Source organism: Lonchura striata, chromosome 5, assembly GCF_050655825.1.
Source record: "Lonchura striata isolate lonStrDom1 chromosome 5, ASM5065582v1, whole genome shotgun sequence".
NCBI classification, from domain to species: Eukaryota; Metazoa; Chordata; class Aves; order Passeriformes; family Estrildidae; genus Lonchura; species Lonchura striata.
In genome coordinates, this window is record NC_140707.1 from 45,086,798 (window position 1) to 45,107,189 (window position 20,392).

General features: G+C 33.9%; 1 protein-coding gene across 17 annotated transcripts in view; it reads left to right on the forward strand.

Annotated features, from left to right (window-relative positions):
- The first annotated feature begins 363 nt into the window (after positions 1-363).
- Positions 364-20,392, forward strand: part of LOC110475258 (uncharacterized) — a 43,266-nt gene continuing 23,237 nt past the window's right edge. For 5 of the 17 annotated variants that reach the window (XR_014955613.1, XM_085580420.1, XM_085580415.1 and 2 more), the window contains exons 1-4: positions 364-5,603; positions 6,797-6,854; positions 14,221-14,542; positions 16,928-16,991. Coding sequence is in view for 8 of the 17 variants with exons in the window: in XM_085580420.1 (XP_085436546.1) it covers positions 5,539-5,603; positions 6,797-6,854; positions 14,221-14,542; positions 16,928-16,991 (509 nt within the window). In the remaining 9 variants the exon portion in view is untranslated. Of the gene's footprint in view, positions 5,904-6,796; positions 6,855-9,659; positions 12,190-14,220; positions 14,543-16,927; positions 16,992-20,392 lie in introns of those variants that run through there. The other 12 variants (XR_014955618.1, XR_014955621.1, XR_014955615.1 and 9 more) reach the window with 7 other exon arrangements.

Sequence of the window (20,392 nt, forward strand, 5' to 3'; positions counted from 1 at the left end):
AGTGCCATTATCTCCATCCACAAATATTCCCTCCATCCCTCCGATAAATAAATACATAATAAATAAATAAATAAATAAATAAATAAATATAAAAGAAACAGAAAAATCTGTATTCTTCTTACATGGAATTAAAAGGCAACATTCTCCTTAAAGTCAGACTACTTGCAAGAGGAATAAGGCAAATTATTTCATTAACTTCCCCTTCAGTATATGAAAGTGATTCTATACTTATTATCTCTGCTTTAAATTTAAGGAATACACCAAAATTATATGATTTCTATATGCTGGCAGGTTCTACCATAAGTATAGAAATCTCATGAGATATTTCAGGAAAGTTGCCTGCATAAACAAACTGGTAACATTATCGAATACAGTTTTTGTATCTTTATTTCAGTTTGGTTGGGCCTTTTTTTTTCCTTGGTGAATGTATGAGAGTATATGCCTACAAAAAAAGCAGACTAGAAAGTGAGTTGAATTAAGACAGATAAATGAGTCTTCACAAAATAATTGTTTTGCTTTCAACCCAATGAGTTAGAGTAAAAAGTGTGTGGGACATTGCATGGTGGACGGTACATGCAGAAATAAAATTAAGAACACAGTGGTTTGTTTCAGCCCATTTTGTAGGAGGCAGTACCACAGACAGCTGGCATAGGCTGCTAGTGCAGAAGATTAAAAAGTTTAAAGATGAATGTATTATATGCTGAAAAAACATTCATTTAAACACTACTGCAAAAGTAAAGAATAGATAGTATGGGTTTTGATTTAAAACTTCTCAGAGTATTTGAACAGATGTTTTTCATTGTTTTTGGGAGATTCCATAAAGACTAAGGTAGAAATTAAGACTGCCAGAAAAGAAGAGATGATGTATAATAAGACTATAGATGGATAGAAAAAGTTTAAATATTTTAACAGATGGAACAGTTCAATTAATATAAATATAAAATAATTATGAATTTGATGGGTATTTATCACACAAGGCCATGTTCATCATAAATTATAAGCTATAAAAAGGATTTCTGCAGTCAAAAGACAAGCCTGTTTGTATCATTAATGAATGATGAACAACAGAGACACAAACCCCAAATCTCAGTGTGAAGAACAATGACAACTTTGATAAGTCCATTACACAGGCTTTCCTAAGCTTTGTAAAATATGTAGAATTAAAAATACAAAAATATTTCTTTTAAATCCCACAAGAAAAGCCTTTATATGTTTAAAATGTAGTGGTTTGCTGTAATAATTTTGAAATGAAATAATGAAATCATTTAAAAGTGGGGAACAAGTAGATCACAGGCTTAGTTAAAACAAATCAGAGTGAAAATGATTTAAACATAAATTTATTTTAGAGTGCACTTATTGACACTTAATGAATAATGTATTATTATTTCAGTGCATAGTGTCATATAGTACACATTGTATACATAGAATATCCTCTCATTATGTTAACTTAATACAGGAATCCTCCAAAATGTTCTGCCTCAGTATCCATTTCTACAGACATAAAGAACCATTAGGGGCAACTATCAAAAGACTGCTTTACATTTACTAAAAACTCCCTCCCTAATAAGATTTTTTTCTTTTAATCGGATATTAGCAAGTAACTCAATTTACAAGTGACAGCATATACTGTGATAGCAGTCCATGTCACATCCAAGTGACTCACTAAAGAATGGGATATCTGTCATCAGTTTGTTGGAATGAAACAGAGAAACATCCTCTAAAGAGATAAAGCTGAACCTTGTTTCTAATCTGGACGTGACAGAATAACAGTATGGGATTATGTCAAATTTAGAGGAACGATAACTGTAATTTACAGATGATAATCTAATTTACACAGTGTCTGTTTAATCTGCTAGGAGAAAGTGAGGCTGACACACATGTGGATTCTGCAGACTCACCTTTCCAGTCTGCCCTTGCCTGATGCCGTGTTTGCCTGTACTCCCACAGATTTTCACAATCCTAACAGCTTCAGTGCAGTGTCATTGGACTGCTTACTTTATAGGAGGTCCTTTCCAAACTGCAAAGGAGTAAAATGACATGTTGTCTTATTCTGGTAAAAAAAAAAGGCTGAATTATGTGGTGTCAAATATAGAACCATTGCTCTTTCATGAAACTGCAGAGAGTGAAGTGTTGCATACAGTGAAGATGGTATTCACCAGCACAGATCTTTAAACTTGAATATTTTCTAAGTCTAAGATAGTCAACCCAGGCTCACTCTGTAGCCAAAGGAGAAAAATAAAGGTGGTTTCCCTTACTTTGAAATGCTTATTAATCTCCAGAGAACATAGCTGTGGCACTATGCTTATTGTACCACATGGTAACACTGGTTAAAACTTCTTTTCAATGCAAAACACCTGCTTCACCTGAGAGTAAAATCAGTTTTCAGTGAAATACCATTTTAATAACAATATCATATTAGTATGTGAAAAAAAATTCCATTTTTTCTTGCTAGAAAAAAAAGAAAAAATTTGAAATTGAAATGTGCCACATGCTTTCCAGATGTATAAATCCCTGGGAACTGTCCTAGTTTTACTTACAAAGGTAGTTTTAGATTAATTTTGATTATGGCTTTTGTATTTTAAATATAAGAGTAGTGAGCTAGTCTATTATGGATTATAATTAAAGCATACTTTGTCTAAAGAATTTTTCATTCATTCGTACAGCTTGGCAAAATCCAAAATAATAGCAAGAAGTTACTCTGGGACTAGGATTGGGTAAATTCTTCAAAGTAAATGAGAGAATGAATTGTCCTTCTATCTTGATAACTTTAGGGAGCTGTTTGTGTATCCTCTGGCCCCAGGAGCTGGACAGCAGCCACATCCCTACAACCTTTGGCTCCAAAGATGGATTCTGTTGTGCTGTGCTCCAAGGTATAAGCAGAAAAATAAGAGCCACTGAATCTGGCACATTGAAGTCTTGAAGCTCTGAAAAGAGCTTGGTAAATACTCAGGGACATTCTGGTCCCCAATTAACCTTTGGAGACCAAGAAATTCTTAGGTGTTTCCACTGCACTCTGAGTCCCAAAGACTTCTGCTTTCTGTGATGTCCTGCCTTCCATGTTGCTATTGTAAACATTAAGTGAATTCACAGATTGCTTGAACCCAAATTTGGCTGAAAGAGGATATATCTCAAGTAATAAAACCCATAAATATTACCATTCCTTTTTTGTGCATGATAAAATCAGACATGATATCAGACTTTTTAAGTTTTAATTATAGGAACGTAATTTAAAAAAAAAGATATATTTTCAGGATTGAATTTTTAAAATATATTTGATTCTTTGATATGGAATTAAAAAATTCTTGATTTATGAAAGCAGAAAGCTGTAGCTGATAAAGTATATGAATCAACTGAGTAAAATATGAAAGATAACAAAAAATAAAAAATGCATTAACCAGTGCACATTATAACCACAATATGTTTTAAAATACTATGCAAAGTTTTAGAATATACTTTCTAGTTGCATGCCTAATAAGGAATGTAACATAATGCATCCTATTTTCTAATCTTTCCCCCAAGAGCTCATCTGTAACAGTTAAAGAGAAAAATGAGATTATAAAAAACAACAAAAAAAAAGGTTTTCACAAATCTAATTGAAAATTTTCATTAGGCTGATGTTATTTTTAGACTATCTCAAGGCTTCATAATTGAGCCTTTACAATTGTACAAACAAATACAAGACCAGTAAGAACCTGAAATTCATTAGGTTTACTAACGAAGTCAGCCTGGAAACCTCTTCATTGAATATTGCAATTTGATTGCCATCATATTCTGATTGGACTCTTGATCTACATTTTAATGAGCATATATTATTTCAAAGGCAAACCAGGGTGTTATCAGGGTATTTCTGACAAGATTAAATGAAAAAACATCTTATGTTCTGTTTTATAAAAATATTAAAAGTGTAAATGCAAGGCAGAAACATTTTAATATATTGGAAGGAGTTTATAATAACTGATGTTAATGAATTAATTTTAGATTCCTGTGAAAGAATGTATTTTAAGCTCCTTATTGAGAAATAAATTTTTCAAGATTATTGTTTTTGCAGTGGACACCCAAATAGCTACTTAGACTTCTTCATTCTCAATGAGATATTTATTGCTTATGAAAAAGAAGAAATATTATAGAAATATATTTTAAAATAATTTTGTCTCTAAGTACATACAAACTGTTTACTCCAGATTAATTTTCCATTTATTACATTATTTATTATTTATTTAATTATTATTTATTTTCTGTCTATTTTACTTAGTGCCTTATTATTTTTATTAATGTATTTTAAAAATAATATTTGGATCTTTGCTACAGTTTTACTGAGTGGTAGCAAATTTTAATGCAAAAAATAATATGGCTTCTTCTAAATTCATTCATCAACAAATTGAAACATGGAGGTAATTACTTTTTGTCCCCTTGCATATTCTTAATTTTATCACTGGATAGAGTAGCTGTGAGAAAAGACTGATGCATCAACATGCTGTTGGACTAAATACAAAAAAACTCCTGAATTGATTGAACTATTCCTATAATGAAAGAAAATTTAAAACCCTCTAATAGCCAATGAAGCAAAACCCCCAAAAGACACAAAAACTCAAAGAGCTAGCAGAAGCCAGAGCTCTTTTCAGTACAGCTGTAGGAAGCTGTCCTGGGCTAGGGCCATTAATCCAAACACTCCTCTAAAGGAGCAAGTTGGCTGCTCTTACTAAATGGCTGGAACTCCACTGCAGTTAGTAAAGCTGCACTGCACTGGACTATTTCCAGTTTGTAACAATTATAAAAATTGTCTCCGAAGTGCTTATGTATTTTCCAGTGCTCCTGAAAATGAGAGAGGAGAGGTATATATGACAGGAGGAAAGGTTATTTGCATGCAAAAAAGTTATAGTTCTTCTTGTATTTTGCTATTTCTGTTTCAGGTTTTTATACAGTTTGTTTCAAACACAAAGCCAGGAAGTGAAGGCATAATTTTACAAGCAGTTGTGGAAACATCTGTTTGGCTTTATCTGTCATAATTTTTTTTTTTTGTTTGCATAATTTACATGGGTTTAACTTATTACTTACTGGGCAATATCTCTTTTTCTGCATAAACTACTTCATGTAAACTTTGACAGCTTTTGGATCCAACTGATAAGATAACCACTATAAAAAGAATGAACTAATCAGCATTTTATGGACTATGCCTCAAATTTAAGGTCCTTAGATTTGTTATTAAAGTCAGTCATTCTTTACTGAAAGGCTTTACTGAAAGACTGAAAAGGAAAGGGTGAAGACACGTAAAGAAAACAAGATGGAGACACTGAGGCCAGTGAAGAAAGAGTCAAATCCCAACCAAGAGAAGAATGAGGAAATGCCTTAATCTTGGGCTAAAATTCTCTTGTAATTCTATAGTAAAGATATAATTGGTACATCAGACTCTTTCCCCTGTAATTTGTAGAATGCACTGGGGGAATGTAGCATTCTAACCCAGCTATGAGGAAAGGCACACGTGTTGAAGCAAACAAGTTGAAGTAGCTGTGATCTGATGAGAAGCTTGAACAGAAAGAAATGAGAGGTGAAAAAACTTCTAAAGATAGAAGACGTCTGTTCTCAGAGATGAAGATAATCCCAAAGTAAGATGAAAAGAACTTTTGCTTTTATACTAGGACAGCTCATCCTTAAAATTGTACCCCACAAGCTGAGATGACCCGTGGTAGTAGTTGTGGGAAGACTACCAAACTGTGGGAGGGTCTTCACAACTGAAGATTTATGGCTGCTGCTATTAATGAAAATTAAAACCATGAGAAAACTGTTTGTTGTGGAAAACTCTCCATGGCATGGCAGGAAAGATTCCTCTCCCTAAGTGAAATGAAGGAAGATTATTTTAAAGATTGTAAAGTGACTGAAAATACCAGGTTTTTTCTCTTTACATGGTAAGTAGTAAAGGAAAGAGGAGTTGAGGAAAAGAGAAGTGTTCTGAAAGTTTATTCTAATTCTTATTCTTCTTTTAGTTCTGTTAATAAAGATTTCTTTGTACCCTTTAAAGTTTGAGCCTGCTTTTGCTCTTCTCCTATCTTTATATCACAGCAAAAAATAAAAATAATTTTAATGGGTGCAGTGGCATTTGGCCAGCACTACATTAATTGGTGCTGTAACTTAGATTAGCAAGCCAAAACTACTACATCCTTCTGCTTAGTCTGTCTTGTCTCTCTGCGCCACCCCCAACATGCCCCCTCCCATTTCTTCCTATCTCTCTATATTTACTGTTAAATAAAATCTGTATTATTGACTTCAGCCTGTGGTTGTTCACACCTTAATTTGGACAGAGGCATCGCTATAAATTGATCATAACAACATCCTCCTGCAAGAGATTTTGGGAAGCATTAATGCAGTTGCATTTTGGCTTCGGGATTTTGGTTTTGGGGAGGTGAAGGATAACCACACTGAGTAGATACATCTGCAGCTAATAACCCCCAAAGTGTTTGAATGTAGAGCTCAAATTTGCTGAAAAAATAACATTAAAAAAAATCTTTTGCAATGAAATAAATTTGGCATGCTATAAGTGTCTTTTTAGTCTTCTGTTTCCTTGTACAAGAGACTTTTTTTCTGGTTCAGCACTATTCCAGCAATCTATCACTTTCTTTGTTACAATAGTCTGGCAGAGTCTCCTCTAGATATCAGGAAAATAAAAAAAAGTCTTTGTCATCTCTTTTCCCATCTTTGAAAGGAATTTTTTTTATTTCTCCTGAATTACTCTTAGAACTATTCTAATTTTAAGGGTGCCTGATACATGATGAGATAATCAATATTTTAAATTAATTTCCAGAATGCTGGCTTTTTATCCCTGGAAAAAACACAGCTTTGGTGTATCTTCATTTGTTCAGGTAAGAGGTACATCTTGTTCTCAATTTATTTTGGTGTTTCTGAGAAATACTGCAATCCAACAAATAGAAAGATGAAAACTTGTGAGATATTGTTTCATTAAATTGTAGATTTAATTTGACTCAAAACATGGATCAAAACTTAAAGAATTTTCATTGCTTCACTTTTCAGTACAAAAACCTTACAATAGAGCAAAAATATACCAAAAATAGGGAACTGAAAACATTTGATTATTAAGGCTATGTGCAACCATGATCAGGAGTGCTAATGAAACAAAGGCTGATCACTTAAAAATTTGCTTGCAGTAAATCTGAAATAATCCTTGTAAAGTCACCCCAGATTATTTTGTGTAATTTGTCTATCATTTTCAAGTTAGATTTGATTTCAGCTATAGAAGCTGCTTGCTTAAGGACAATGATATTTTTTTCTTTTGCCTGAAACTGTACCTTAGGCTGCAAGTTCTTTGGAGCCATTACCTACTTTGCAACATATTTGTTGATTAGACTTTTATGAAACACTATGATATGCCAGTCAGAAACCATGACACTACTCACAAGCAGTTTCATAAAAATATAACACAATTTTTCATATTTTTAAAGAAGAAATTTTCATACATACAGCTCTAAATTTTTAAGGATGCTAATTTATTCATGCATTCATCACTGTCAAACAGACAACATTTTTGCAAATGTATTATCTTTTCTTCAGTTACAGAATTTTCCATGAAAATTGCCATATATTTTACCATTTTTCTGTTATCTGCAAATAATTTTCAAGTATTTACTTAAAGCTTTTGACTAAATCAAAGAAGAAGAATCAAAGAAGAACAGTGATTCTATTCAGTTTCAGTTTTTTCATTTTAACACCTAAATACTCATGGTTGTTAAGAGTTTAAGTTGTGTGAGACTTTTTCTAATCCTTTACAGGGTGAAGTAAGTGCTTAACATCTATCTGTTGTAGAAAAGGAATGCCAGGAGAAAAAGACAATTCCTGGATGAATAACAACATATGTTTCTATTGTAATTTTATTTTATTGGTATTCATAAAAAGTTTCATAAGTAACCAGCTGTTGTTTCAGTTCTCACAATTAACTCAATCCTCAGAAACACAAGCCAAATGTTTTTACTGAAATAGGGAATTTGTCAATAGGTGTGGTACAATAATAGCATAATCAATAATTATAAAAAGCATATGTATACTAAGCCCTGGCAAAAGGAAAAATCTTGCAAAAGTAGTAAATTTTATCACTATCTTTATATATTCTGATCACAGCCTAAATTCTATGCCTTCAGGAGACACCTTCACTTATGACTTGGCACAGTGTGACTCAACAGATGGACAGAAGTAGCCAAAAGCCAGTGCTCTATGTACATTGAGGGTGTTTGCCAGTGACAGGATTCTCAAACAGTAATTTTTAAATAGCTGTCAATCCTAAAATGATAACCTTATGTTTAAACTGATACAATACTACTAATTCAGCTTTGAGCTATTTCTACTTCAAAAACTAGTAACTGCCAAAGTGTGCAAGGAAAGTTTTCATTTTGGCTTCATTTGGGTTTGTATGTGTTTTTATTCTGTGGGGTGTATGAGCTGCAACATGAAAACACACGACTTGAGTCTTTGGATGCTGTGTCCTGGATATCATCTCCTGTTTGATCCTGTGAAAATATCCCTTAGTAAATGCAGCTGAAAGCTGAAGTGCTGGGACATGTTTGGAAGCCAGGCCAAGTTGAATGGTATCATTTCACCACAGACATATTCATTTAGCAGACAAAGGCAGTTTAAATTTCACCATCCACTGAGGACATCAACCCTTATGAACTGTCATATTTGACAGGATCAGGATAGATAAAATGTTAGGATAATTCCAAATTTCCTGAAGATACTACAAAAAAAATCTAGCTGTTCCTCCCAAATCCTTTTTGTCTTAAGAGTCAAAGGATTGTGTACTGAGCCTGTTTGATTCTGTTAAGAAGACCAGGAGTTTTTTATTCTCTTTTAACACATGTGATAAGTATTTGATCCATGACATTCTGGTTCTGGGGAATAATACCTACAGGGATGCTAAAAAAATATTTTGATTGTAAGCAGAGTGCTGCTTAGCATTTTTAGAAGCAGAGGAAGATGCTTTTCAAAGACGCACAGCTTCCACAGAAGGTAATAAACTAAGATGATCGTAGAATGCTGTGACATTTGTGTCCTGTATTCTCATCTTGTTCCTGCCTCCTGTGCTTAGTGACACTTGTCCTGTCACCTATTCTCTTTCTACTCTGATATAATCACTTATGAAATATTGCAATAATTTTAATTACCCTTTAAAGGAACTTGTTGAGAATTCACTCTCATTTATACATGTTTTGGAGTTCTAGCTGGAAAATGCTAGCAAAATAGTGTATAGTATTTAATAAGAGTGAATTAATAATTCTATTTTCATGGAATGTTTGTCATAACAGTCTTTATCTATGAGGACTACTGAAAAATATGTAGGCCGCCACCTATACTAAGCTTACAACATAGAATATTTCAATAAAAATTATAAACATTTGATAACCTGGAAGTTATTAATACTGAATGTATACTTTTATTATGCATTTTTAGTTCTAAGCAACTATTATTCTTCTAGTTATGCCTTTTTACATTGCTTTAAATTTCTTTGAAAATCTTTGTGAAATGTTAGGTCTCTATGAAACAGCTGAAAGTAAGAAAGTACTTAGAAACAAAAATTGAAATGCTATTTCTTTTGGAGTTTTGGGGATGGTGGTGGCATTATTTGTTTGATTTTTGTTTATTTGGGTTTTTTTCCACAGTAGCTTCTTTTTACTTCATAATGTTTACTGTACAGCGGCCATCTGCAAATACAGACAGCCATGGGATCTAGGTAATTGTACAACAACCAGTATGAGAGAGATTTTGTATATTTTGGGGTCCCTAAACATTTCCAAATTTGCTTGCATAGGGTCTAGACAAGCAGTACTGAAAACAAATTCAAGCAAATTAGTCCACCAATATGCTCTGCTGCTGCTTTGCATTCTGCTTTGCTCTCTGCTACCAGCTGGGGTCTGCTATTCTAAACTTACTACAAATGCTTTGAGCTTGAGCTGTGGCTTGTCTATTAGATGATTATGGCTGAGAGGAAGCTGATCATGGGATCTGGCAAGCATAAGCCTTCTCACAGACATGTCCTTATCTCTGTTGCATGGATCTGCACTGAAGAAAAGGGCAAAACCAGAAAAATGTGCATCTGGCCTTGTGCATAGGCTTTCTTGAGAAAGCTTAATAAGATGGAAATATCCCTAATTCCTACCATCTATAGAAAACAGAGTCTGATAAAAAATGGGGCAGCAAAACCAGTAAATGTGGATGCCTGTTACAAAGAATATCTTAACACAGTTTTAAAAGAGAAATACAAGATTGTTAAAATTTTCATTAGGATAAATAATGCCTTATCTCACTAGGGATCATTTTGAGCACATTATAATAAAAAGTACTTCTTTTTCACTCACTTAAAGTTGTTAGTTTTATACATAGTGATTTAAAGCAGCTTCCTTTTCCAGGATACTCCTGTGCATGGAAAAAAATAGTACAAGATGTTCCATCTTACATTTTTGGCAAGCTATTTAACTGCTTTTGCTGAATCACATTTTAAAACCTTGACAGTGACTTAAATGGCCATGGATTTCAGCTTTGCTCCTAACATACCATAATGTCATAACTCTCCTCAGCAAGGCAGTGATGAGCAATTTTAAGCAGTGCAATGCACTCTCTGTGTGCATGTAGTCCCTCATCCCTCCTTAATAAGCATGCAGAGACATATATTTTACAAGACACAGCAAGCCAGAGGAGAAACACCCCATTAATCTCCAGCAACTGGAGCAATTTGTTTTGTAATGAAATTTTGTTCTGTCCTTCTAATACAAACTGGTGCCTGTTTACTGTTACATTTTAGGTCCAAAAGAAGAGCTCTTTGACAGAAAATTTCACTGCGGGTCATGCATTTTCTCCATAAAAATAATGCTGAAATACTTTTCCTGCAGAAAGATACTCAAGAAGGAAACAGCATGCTCTAAATTCATATATTTTTGTCTACTTTACTTCCCTTGACCAAAAAAGGGCAAAAAAGTTACTTGTGCAATAAATCATGCAATAAATGCATGAAATTATTATTATGGTTTATTATTAACCCTGTTCCATATTCACATTGATAGAGGCAGAACACCTTAAGCCAGCTATTCTGGGTTTCTTTTATTTCTTTCCAACCACAATAACATTACTGATTGATTAACAATAATAACTGTAATTGTGGATCTGCTTTGATTTTCAGCTTTTATACAAGTAAATTTTGTGCACCTTGACACCATGAAGTGGCATTTTTCTCTAGCTATGAATAAATCAAATCATGGATTACTACCATAAAAAACTGTTAAATAAATATTTTACTGCTGGCTTGAATATGATGTGTTGTCAAGTTGGTTCTACAGGCATTTCTACATAAATAAAATATCCTTTAATTCATACAGAAAATCTCTTTAATTCATAAATTAATTACCTCACACCTTTCCTTAGGAAGCTGTCGTCTGCAGATTTTTGTAGTGGAAGGCAGTTCCATATGTACAATTCTACCAGGCCAAGGCTCTGCATCTATTTATAAACATTTAGTTTCCCTTTTCTATAGAAAGCACAAAGATTTTCTATAGGTCTTTACCAGCCAGGACTTTGCAAAAAATTTCTGACAAATATGGTAGTGTTTAATATTTAATAATTGTACAATACTTACTGTATAATTACTGTTCAAGGAGCTGCTATTGTACATATTTTAAAAACAGTTTCTGAGGGAAGGGGTGAAACAGGGAAGTGAAAGCTGCAGCTGATGCAATGTTTTGGATGGCCTTGTGCTAGAGATACATAATATTTAAAAGAAAAACAAAAGCAAAAGTAATACAATACAACCTCTCATGTTAAAAGCAGCAGAATGCTCAAGGATTTTAGGGAGTCATTAAAATGTTAGGCTTTTATACAACACAGCAAAATTCAGTAAATATGTTAGGCCATACAAGACAGCACAATTCAGTAAATAATATAATTAATTCTTAAATACAGCAGAATTTGTTTTGTTTATAATGCTGAACCTGAGTATTTATTGTTTGAGAGAATACTGATGGTACAAAGAATTTTTTCAGAGTATCAGAAATTTACAAACTTCATAAATATTAGTGCAAATGATTGTTTGAATATTTCCTAACACAGGGCATACACTTTTGTTGATTAATTTTCTCCAATCTGAAATTATTTTTATGCTCAAGGTATACAAACACTGTGGTATACCTTGTGGTATACACAAAGTATACCAACACTGAAAATTATTGAGACTATATTATTCATGTTGTGCAGTTCACACAGTTTGTGAACTGTACAACATGAATAATATATTCTGAGTAATTTTCAAATAATCCACGTCCAAAAAGCTTTTCTTCTAGTCAATTCAGCTGTTGAATTTAAAGAAAAATCAAAGGAAATCAGGATCAGTGGCATGCCACTAGCTGGCCGAAACTACAAACATGATTGCAATTATTATTGTTCTTTTAGATAATTAAGCATATAAAAAAATGGACAAAGAGCGCAAGATTAATATACCTCTTAATATATAAGAAGAAACCAAAGCCAGCATATTAATAATTAATAAAATTCTGCATAATTTATAGTATTTATTTCTGTGAAGGTAAAATATGGCTTTTTTCATACTTAGATTGATTTCAAAATTGTCCCTCAATTTTTAAAGCCTTGCACATGGAGGCTTTTGGCATGAAATGTAATAGAATTACATTTATTCCATAGTGATAATTCTGGATTAATGTTTTCATTTTTGCAGTGCATAAATGCATCTAAATTCAAGTTAACTGAAGCTTTGCAGATGATTTACAATGGAACATTAAGAAAGCGGACTCAAGTGTCATTCTGGATTAATTAAACCCTAATATAAAGAGAATTTAGTGAATATCTACCATCCTCATTTTGCTTGGAATCAAAACTGAGGAAAAAACATCATGAATATGAGAATATTTTTTTCTCTCAAGTATTCCTTTCTAATCCTGTTTAGTCTCTTTAGAATCCCATTAATTCCATCAGAGGCACAGAATTCTGCAGCTGTGTAGGCGTTTGAAGAAAAAATAGTGGTCAATCTACATTTTGACATGTTAAAAACAGAATTCATACATCTTCAGAGGTTTGAGCTAATGAGATTAAATCTGTTTTGGAAGCATTTCTGTCACTGTCCAGCAGGTTTTTGAAATTCAAAATGTTTTTTTTTTTTTTTCATGAAGAGTGTAAGACAGTTCTCCTTAAAATATGAAAATCAGTCTTTTATCCAAAACATTTTATCCAAATTCTGTACAAGATGCTGCCCTTTTATCTATGTTGCAATAATGTGTACAGGTCTTGTGGAAATAACTGGTGTGATATAAAATGTTTATTTAGCTCTTACGGTTATTTTACTGCAAGTAGTCGTTATTGAGTAAGAAACAATACAGACTTACAAGAATGCTGGCTTGCACAGCAGCAGTTTAATATGAAAATTCTCTTTTTATAGACTGTTCTGATACATATAGACTAGATTGGTCAATTAATTAATACATTTCACCTGATTAGCTAATTAACAAAAACACTTTTCTTATAAACAATCTCTAAGAAAAACGAGAAAACAGAGAGTAAGAAAAACACTACTTACAGGTTATTTACAATAACAAACTATCATTATTTCTCTACAACTCTCTAGAGTCTCACAAACTGTGAGAAAATTTACCTAGTTTTCTCACTCTGTAACCAAACTATCACATCCACAGTAAGTGAATACCATCACTCCAGAGAAAAGCTTGGTTAAAAATTGTCAGAATGACCAATAGAAAAAGTAGTATCTTATAAAAATATAGGCATAGGAACCAAGTTACCATAATGAAAATAAACTTTGTATTTCCTGAACTCAGTGCTGCCTATTCTGTCAGACCATCATGACAGCTGGGTGTTTGAATCATTGAATTGTTTGGGTTGGAAGGGACCCTAAAAATCACCTAAAGGTCCAAGTCCCCTGTTTCCCTGCTGCCTGCCACCTTGCATCAAACCAGGCTGCTCAGAGCCCCATCCAGACAGTCCTTGAATGCATCCAGAGCTGGGGCATTCACAACTTTTCCAGACAACCTGTTCCAGCACCTCACCACCCTCACAGTAAAGATTTTTTTCCTAACATCTAATCTAAATCTACCCTCCTTCAGCTTAAGGCCTTGCCCCCCTTGTCCTACATTACCCTGGTGAAAAGTCCCCCTCCAACTCTTGTAGCCACTTTAGGTACTGAAAGGCTGCTATAATGTCTCTCTAAAGCTTTCTGCTCTCCAGGCTTATCAGCCCCAATCTCCAAGCCTGGCTCCACAGGAGAGGTGCTCCAGGTCTCCAATCATCTCTTTGGCCCTTCTCTGGAGTTGCTCCCTCAGGTCCACAACCTTTTGTTGGGAACTCCAGAGCTGGATGCAGTTGTCCCAGTGGATCGTCATGAGAGGGGCAGAATCCCTGCTGGCCACACTGCGTTGGATGCAGCCCACAGTATGGTTGACTTTCAGGGGGACAAGTGCAGATTGCCAGCTCATGTGCAGCTTTTCATCCACCAATACCTCCAAGTCTTTCTCTTCAGGGATGCTCTCAAAAGGTATCTCACATCGGGAACTCATTTGTGAAGCTCAAACATATTTAGATACAAAAGACTGTCAAGCTGAAAGATTTTTTGATATATCCAGTTAACTGTAATAAAACTGTCTAAATTAATTTTCGGCTCAAAAGATACAAAACTACACCTTCCCCTAAGCGGGTAAAAACTAATACCTGGCTGCCCTTTCATATAGTCTGCATGAGCTTTTCTGATCCTAGCTGATGATGTAGCATTGCTCACACTGGGATAATTTTGGGTTTATCCATAAATTTTCCAGATTAAATAGGAAGTGTTTACTGCTACTTGGGAGTGCAGGAGTTATTTTTGACTATATTATAGGCATATGTTCCTGAAGTTTACCTGAGTTTAGGCAAGTTTGCCTTTGTCTTGGCTCTGAGTAACTCAATTACATGCACGTAAAAGCCTGATTTTATCAAATGTCTTGCACTGGCTGCCAGTAAACCAGAAATTATACCTGGAGGCACTGCAATTAGGACTGATGATTGCACTTGTGTAAAGACATTGGCACTACATGATTATTCAAGTTTTCATACAGCCATACTGCTTCAGAATTTGATTTTATATAGACTGCACAGAAAAAAACCCAAACTGGGTTATATTTAAAATATAAGAAGCAGGTAAATAAAAGAAGAGGAAGAATTCAAAATTCGTTTTCCTTTTACTGAGAATTCCCTTTGGGATTATTTGAGAAGTATTTTAGCCTAGCAGACCAATCAGTACACAATCCTTGAGTTTAGTTTACATCATCACCCTGGCGAGATGCTGGCCTTAGCCAAGAACCTACTGACTTAACAGCAGAAATCAAGTCAGCCAAACCATATTACAGATGATTAAAAGGAAAATATTTGTTCAAAGTTCATTTGCATTTATTAAAATGCTAGTGTAGTTACCCATTCAAGGAAAGAATGCATTCAGGACAAATAAGTTGAATTTCAGAAATTAATAAGTAAAAGTAATTATACTTATTTTTGAAAGTAATGAACTTCAGGCACATCTGAACCAAAAGTCTACATTAGTTTCTCTCTAAAAATATTTATTTGAAGAATATTAGAAAATCATAACCTTGAGACAGTAGGTCAAATTCAAATACATTTATTTTGAATAAAAAGAAAGTGAAAATTGAATTACATGGTGCTTATTTTTTTGGCTACTAGCTTTCCAGAAAGGTGATCAAGATAATATTCAATGTAGTGAAGCATCATCTGTAATCTCATGTAGAAACGTGATTCCTCATATTTAAGAAAGGAAATTGTAAACAATAAAAATTGAATGATCAAGGAAAGTATCTTAGAGGTGTTTTATACCAAAGGAGACTAAAATAGTTTTGTCTGTTTGCCCCATAGTATTATGGTACTTTTTTATAAAAAATACGTCAGTTGTATAATCACCATAGAGGGAAAAAATGCTTAAGCAAAAGTAAAGAAGCAGAGACCAAAATAAAAGCAGAGAGATTATATATAAAGTAGAAAATGTATTATGGTGATATATTCTTGTGCAGTTTCCTGTAAACTGGGATTTAAGTTCACTGATTCCATTGACTTTCACATATTTTCCCTCTATGTCATTGGTAGCTGGTTTGACAGAGTAGAAAGCTCATGACCCCTTGTGCTAAACTAAACTCCCTCTATGCTTAGTTTTTATAAATCCCATTTTAGAGAATGTAGATACACAACTGAGGTCTCATCTGAGTTTTCTCTGGAGTTTATGAGAGTCACCACTTCTGTAAATAAATGATATTATGGAAGATATGATCCCAGGAATGACATTTATATCTCCAGAGTAAGATGCAGAAGGACTATTTTACAAGGAAGGTACTTAATGTACTACTGTCAAAGAGTAAAAAATCAGTGTATTTTCTTCCTGAAATACAAAGTTATTCCCCAATGCACCAATTTAGTGTAAGACAGCACTGATCCTACAGTCATATTATAGACAGTGGAAACTCAGAACTGTTACTAAAAGCAGCAGATTCCTTTATATTTTCCCATATTATTCTTTGCTACTTAGATAATTCCCAAAATGTAAGATTACATTGTTGTGTCAGATAGAACAGAATACTTAAATTAGCAAATGGCTTGTATGTTGATAACAGAACGGCTCTAAATCCAAAATTATGCTGTGATTCTGTGGAGGTGGTGGAGCCAACCATTCCTGGAGGTGTTCAATAAACAATTAGATGTGGCACTCAGTGCCATGTTGGTAATCATTCAAAGGTTGGACTCATTGACCTTAGAGGTCTTTTCAACCTAAGTGATTCTGTTATTCTGTAATATTATTTACTATTACATAAAGCCTCTAAAATGTCCTATACAAGAAGATAAAGCCTTTTGTATTAATATTTGTATTTTTTGGTATCTCGTACAGGTCAGGTCATCAGCCATTTAGCTCACTGCTCTTCCATCGGCTGGCTCTCCTGGCCTTTAACAAGGTAAGTTATGCTTACCTGCAGAAGGGTGTTCAGCTGCTGCTTGGCACAGCAATACAAGACAGCAGGTGGTGGTGCTGAGTTTTAGTAATCACAGTGGAAGCCCAGAGTTGAAGTTCTGAGGAAGTTTATTGCTTTACTTATTGAAATAGTTTAGTGACTAACGCTACTTAAGATAAAAGAAGAGGTAGAGGTGGTTTAGACAAGGGTCTCATCACTGTGTTATGTCTCTGAGTGACCTCTCACTATTCTTATCAGACGTCCATGCAGGGGACAAAGCAGCAGCTCTTGGCACTGCTGCAGAAGCTGTTCATCAGCCCTGTAAACAGTTTGTAACACACCTCCACAAAAGTCAAGCCGGTGATCTGTCTCTCCAGATTTCATCTGAAAGGCCTAATCATGGCTGAAACCTAAATATCATTAATATTGTCAGTGCCATCTGCAGGTGCTAGTAATATGCTTGAGCCCTTTCTATATTGTAGCAGAATAAGAGGAAAGATTTGTAGAATAACTTCACCTTGCAGACTGGTTCAACTGCCTCTTACTATTATAGATATAATAACTTTAAAAAATATTTTCAGCTATATGATTATATATGGCTGGTTAGTTTTGCAAAAACAGCATAATCATTATCTGAGAAGTGAAAAAGGAGTTCCTGCTGCATACCTTATCTGATAACTCAAATTCCAAGCCTACCTGAGCCTTTTTTATTAGGTTACATCTGGATTATCATTTGTGTGTTTTTTTTTAATTTAATAAATTTCTATATGATATTTCTGTGTTCAACAAAAATAATCAACTGGCACAAATTGAAAGGCCTAATTTCCAGTTAGCACCTATATGTATATGTATGTATGCATGCATATATGTTACATGCTATACTATCTCAAGATTACATTTTTCTAGAATTAGACCAGATGCACAAATTTCATTTTATGTTCTAGTTTACACATTTTATCTGTTTTTGAAAAATTTTGCAAAATATAGAATCCCCGCAGGCTCTTTAAAGCTAAATTTCACAGAGTAAAAGGAGGAAATGTAACTTTCTAACTAGCTTATTTTGGTTCAGGGTTTTTTTTGAGGCAGATGTTACAAATGATGAGCTTTGTCTGTTCTGGGCCTCGGTGTAGAAATTATTCACCACAGCAGACAGAAACCTTTCAATTTTACTGCCAGTTATGAGCTTGTGAGTAACACGCCACAGTGCCCTGATTAGTTTTTGTTTTCACTCCCTCATGATTATTCGTAGGACTGGAACAGAATGATAAGGATATTCTTTCTGATAAATCTGATTTTGAAAGACAGCTCACTCTCTAGTTCTTTGTTCACTTGGTTTTGCTAAATTAATCTAGCTATTAGCTCTATCAGTCCTTATAAGAACTCATCTGCCTCACCCCTTATTGTCTTCAGGATGCTTTATTTTTCACAGGTCTTTTGTAACACTGTCTTGCCTGAGGAATGAAATACATGAGGAAAACTCAGTGTTGTTGAGGGAGGAATTAATCTGTATAAATAGATTGGTCTTCCCTTTCTGTGCACCTTGTGTACCTTTTAAACCTGAATATGGGTATGTTTTGAAGAATTTTTTTTCCTTCAATTTAGTTGGGAGCCCAAAATCCAGTTCTTGAATTTTCTTTTTTTTTGACATATATTTTTAAGTATACTGAGTCTGTATCCTGTATTCTACTGAAAACTGTAGAATTTACTGCATATAAACAAGCCAGTTTCCTCTTAGAGCCTCTTAGTTCTTCGTGATTTCTAGATGTGATTGCATATAAAATGCCCAGTAATCAAGAATTTTTAACAATATGACCTTGAAAATCTCCCTGTGACTCTGGGCAAAGAGGTGGGGGATTGGAGTTATTATTTAATGTGTAGCAATTTTAATTTGCCTAAGATCATGTGACAGAGAAAATGGCTGAGCTTGTGGATACAGTTCTGGTCTCATCTAAGGTGATAAAATTTGATTTATCTAATCTACTCCAGTGCAACCAAGGCTTCAGCCCTGACTGATGGCATGGTAGATTAATTACAGGAGTGCCCAGTGAACTAGTGTGTGATGGTGTTTCAATAATTTTCCTCAATCAGAAAATTTATATATCATGCCCTAATACTATTTGAAGAAAGATATAGCAATCACCATGGTGCTCATTATAATAACCCAGATTGCCAGTTTGGTATTCTAACACTTTCATGAACAAGATGTTCCACACTGAGTTTGTGCCCTTATATCCCTCAAAATAAAATGTCTTTAAAAATTATTACTGTGTCAATGATGTCTCTACATGGTTTAGACTACTAAATTCTTTAGACTTTTGCAGAATACTCCCTTTCTGCATTACTGTTATTTAAATAATATATAATTAGCATAAATTAAAATTCTGTATGCTTCAGGATGAACTTTTTTTAAGGTTTAGAATGAGTTTTCAGGACTGAACACATTTAAATATGAGAAAATTAAAAATTGTTCTGTTTAATCATCTTAATGTCTCAATTTTCCTTCGAAATGAAAAGTGAATGAAATTGTTTTATAAACAGTCCTGACATTCCTGTTTGTATTGTGAAATGCCCATTTTATTGTACATTTGATGCAATGAAAGGGAACATGCCATCAGCGACTCCAGAATATTTTTTTTGAAGAGCAGCTACCACTATACTTTCTATCATTATCTTGAGAATCACAGGGGTTTTTGTGGTCTTAGAAACTGTAGATATAAAATAAAAAGATTGTGTGCAAAAGCACCAAATTTAGAAAAATCTGATGTAATTTCATTCTCTCCTCCTGTAGAAAAAAGAAAATGCTTTATGAGTGATATCTTTTTAGCTATTTTCCAAACTGAGTCTCTCTGTGGTATTTTTTTTGGAAATTAATTTTTTACTGCTTTCAGGCCTTCTTCATCTTGATCCAATATTGAGAAAGTTAGTATTGTCTAATGGTCTTGATTCCTTTAACTAGATCATTACATTCTGATAAAAAGACTTTGTTACGGAAACCTAAGTTTTGGGAATATCAGAATTTCCTGAAGAACAGCAATAGAATGGACACTTTTAGTGTCTGTTAAAAAATCCCAAGAGAAGGATTTTTCAGTTCAGGGAATATCCAGGTTTTGTGTAGAAGTAACTCTGAGGCTTAGGAAGGCACATAGAAATTATTTTGTTGCTACATCTTGAAGAAAAGACAGTATCTCTTAATTCTTAAAATTTTAAGGAAGCTGAGCATATATTTTTAAGTATTAAAAGATGCCTTTCTCAATGTGTCTTTTCTTGAATGGTTGTGTTGCAATTTGCTGTATTTTTACCATGGAGAAATCTGCAGTGTTTGCCAGCTCACTGTATGTTTGCTCCCATTCTTGTTTGCTAAATACTGATGATGAACAAAAATTAATTCTGAAATCCCAAATGTT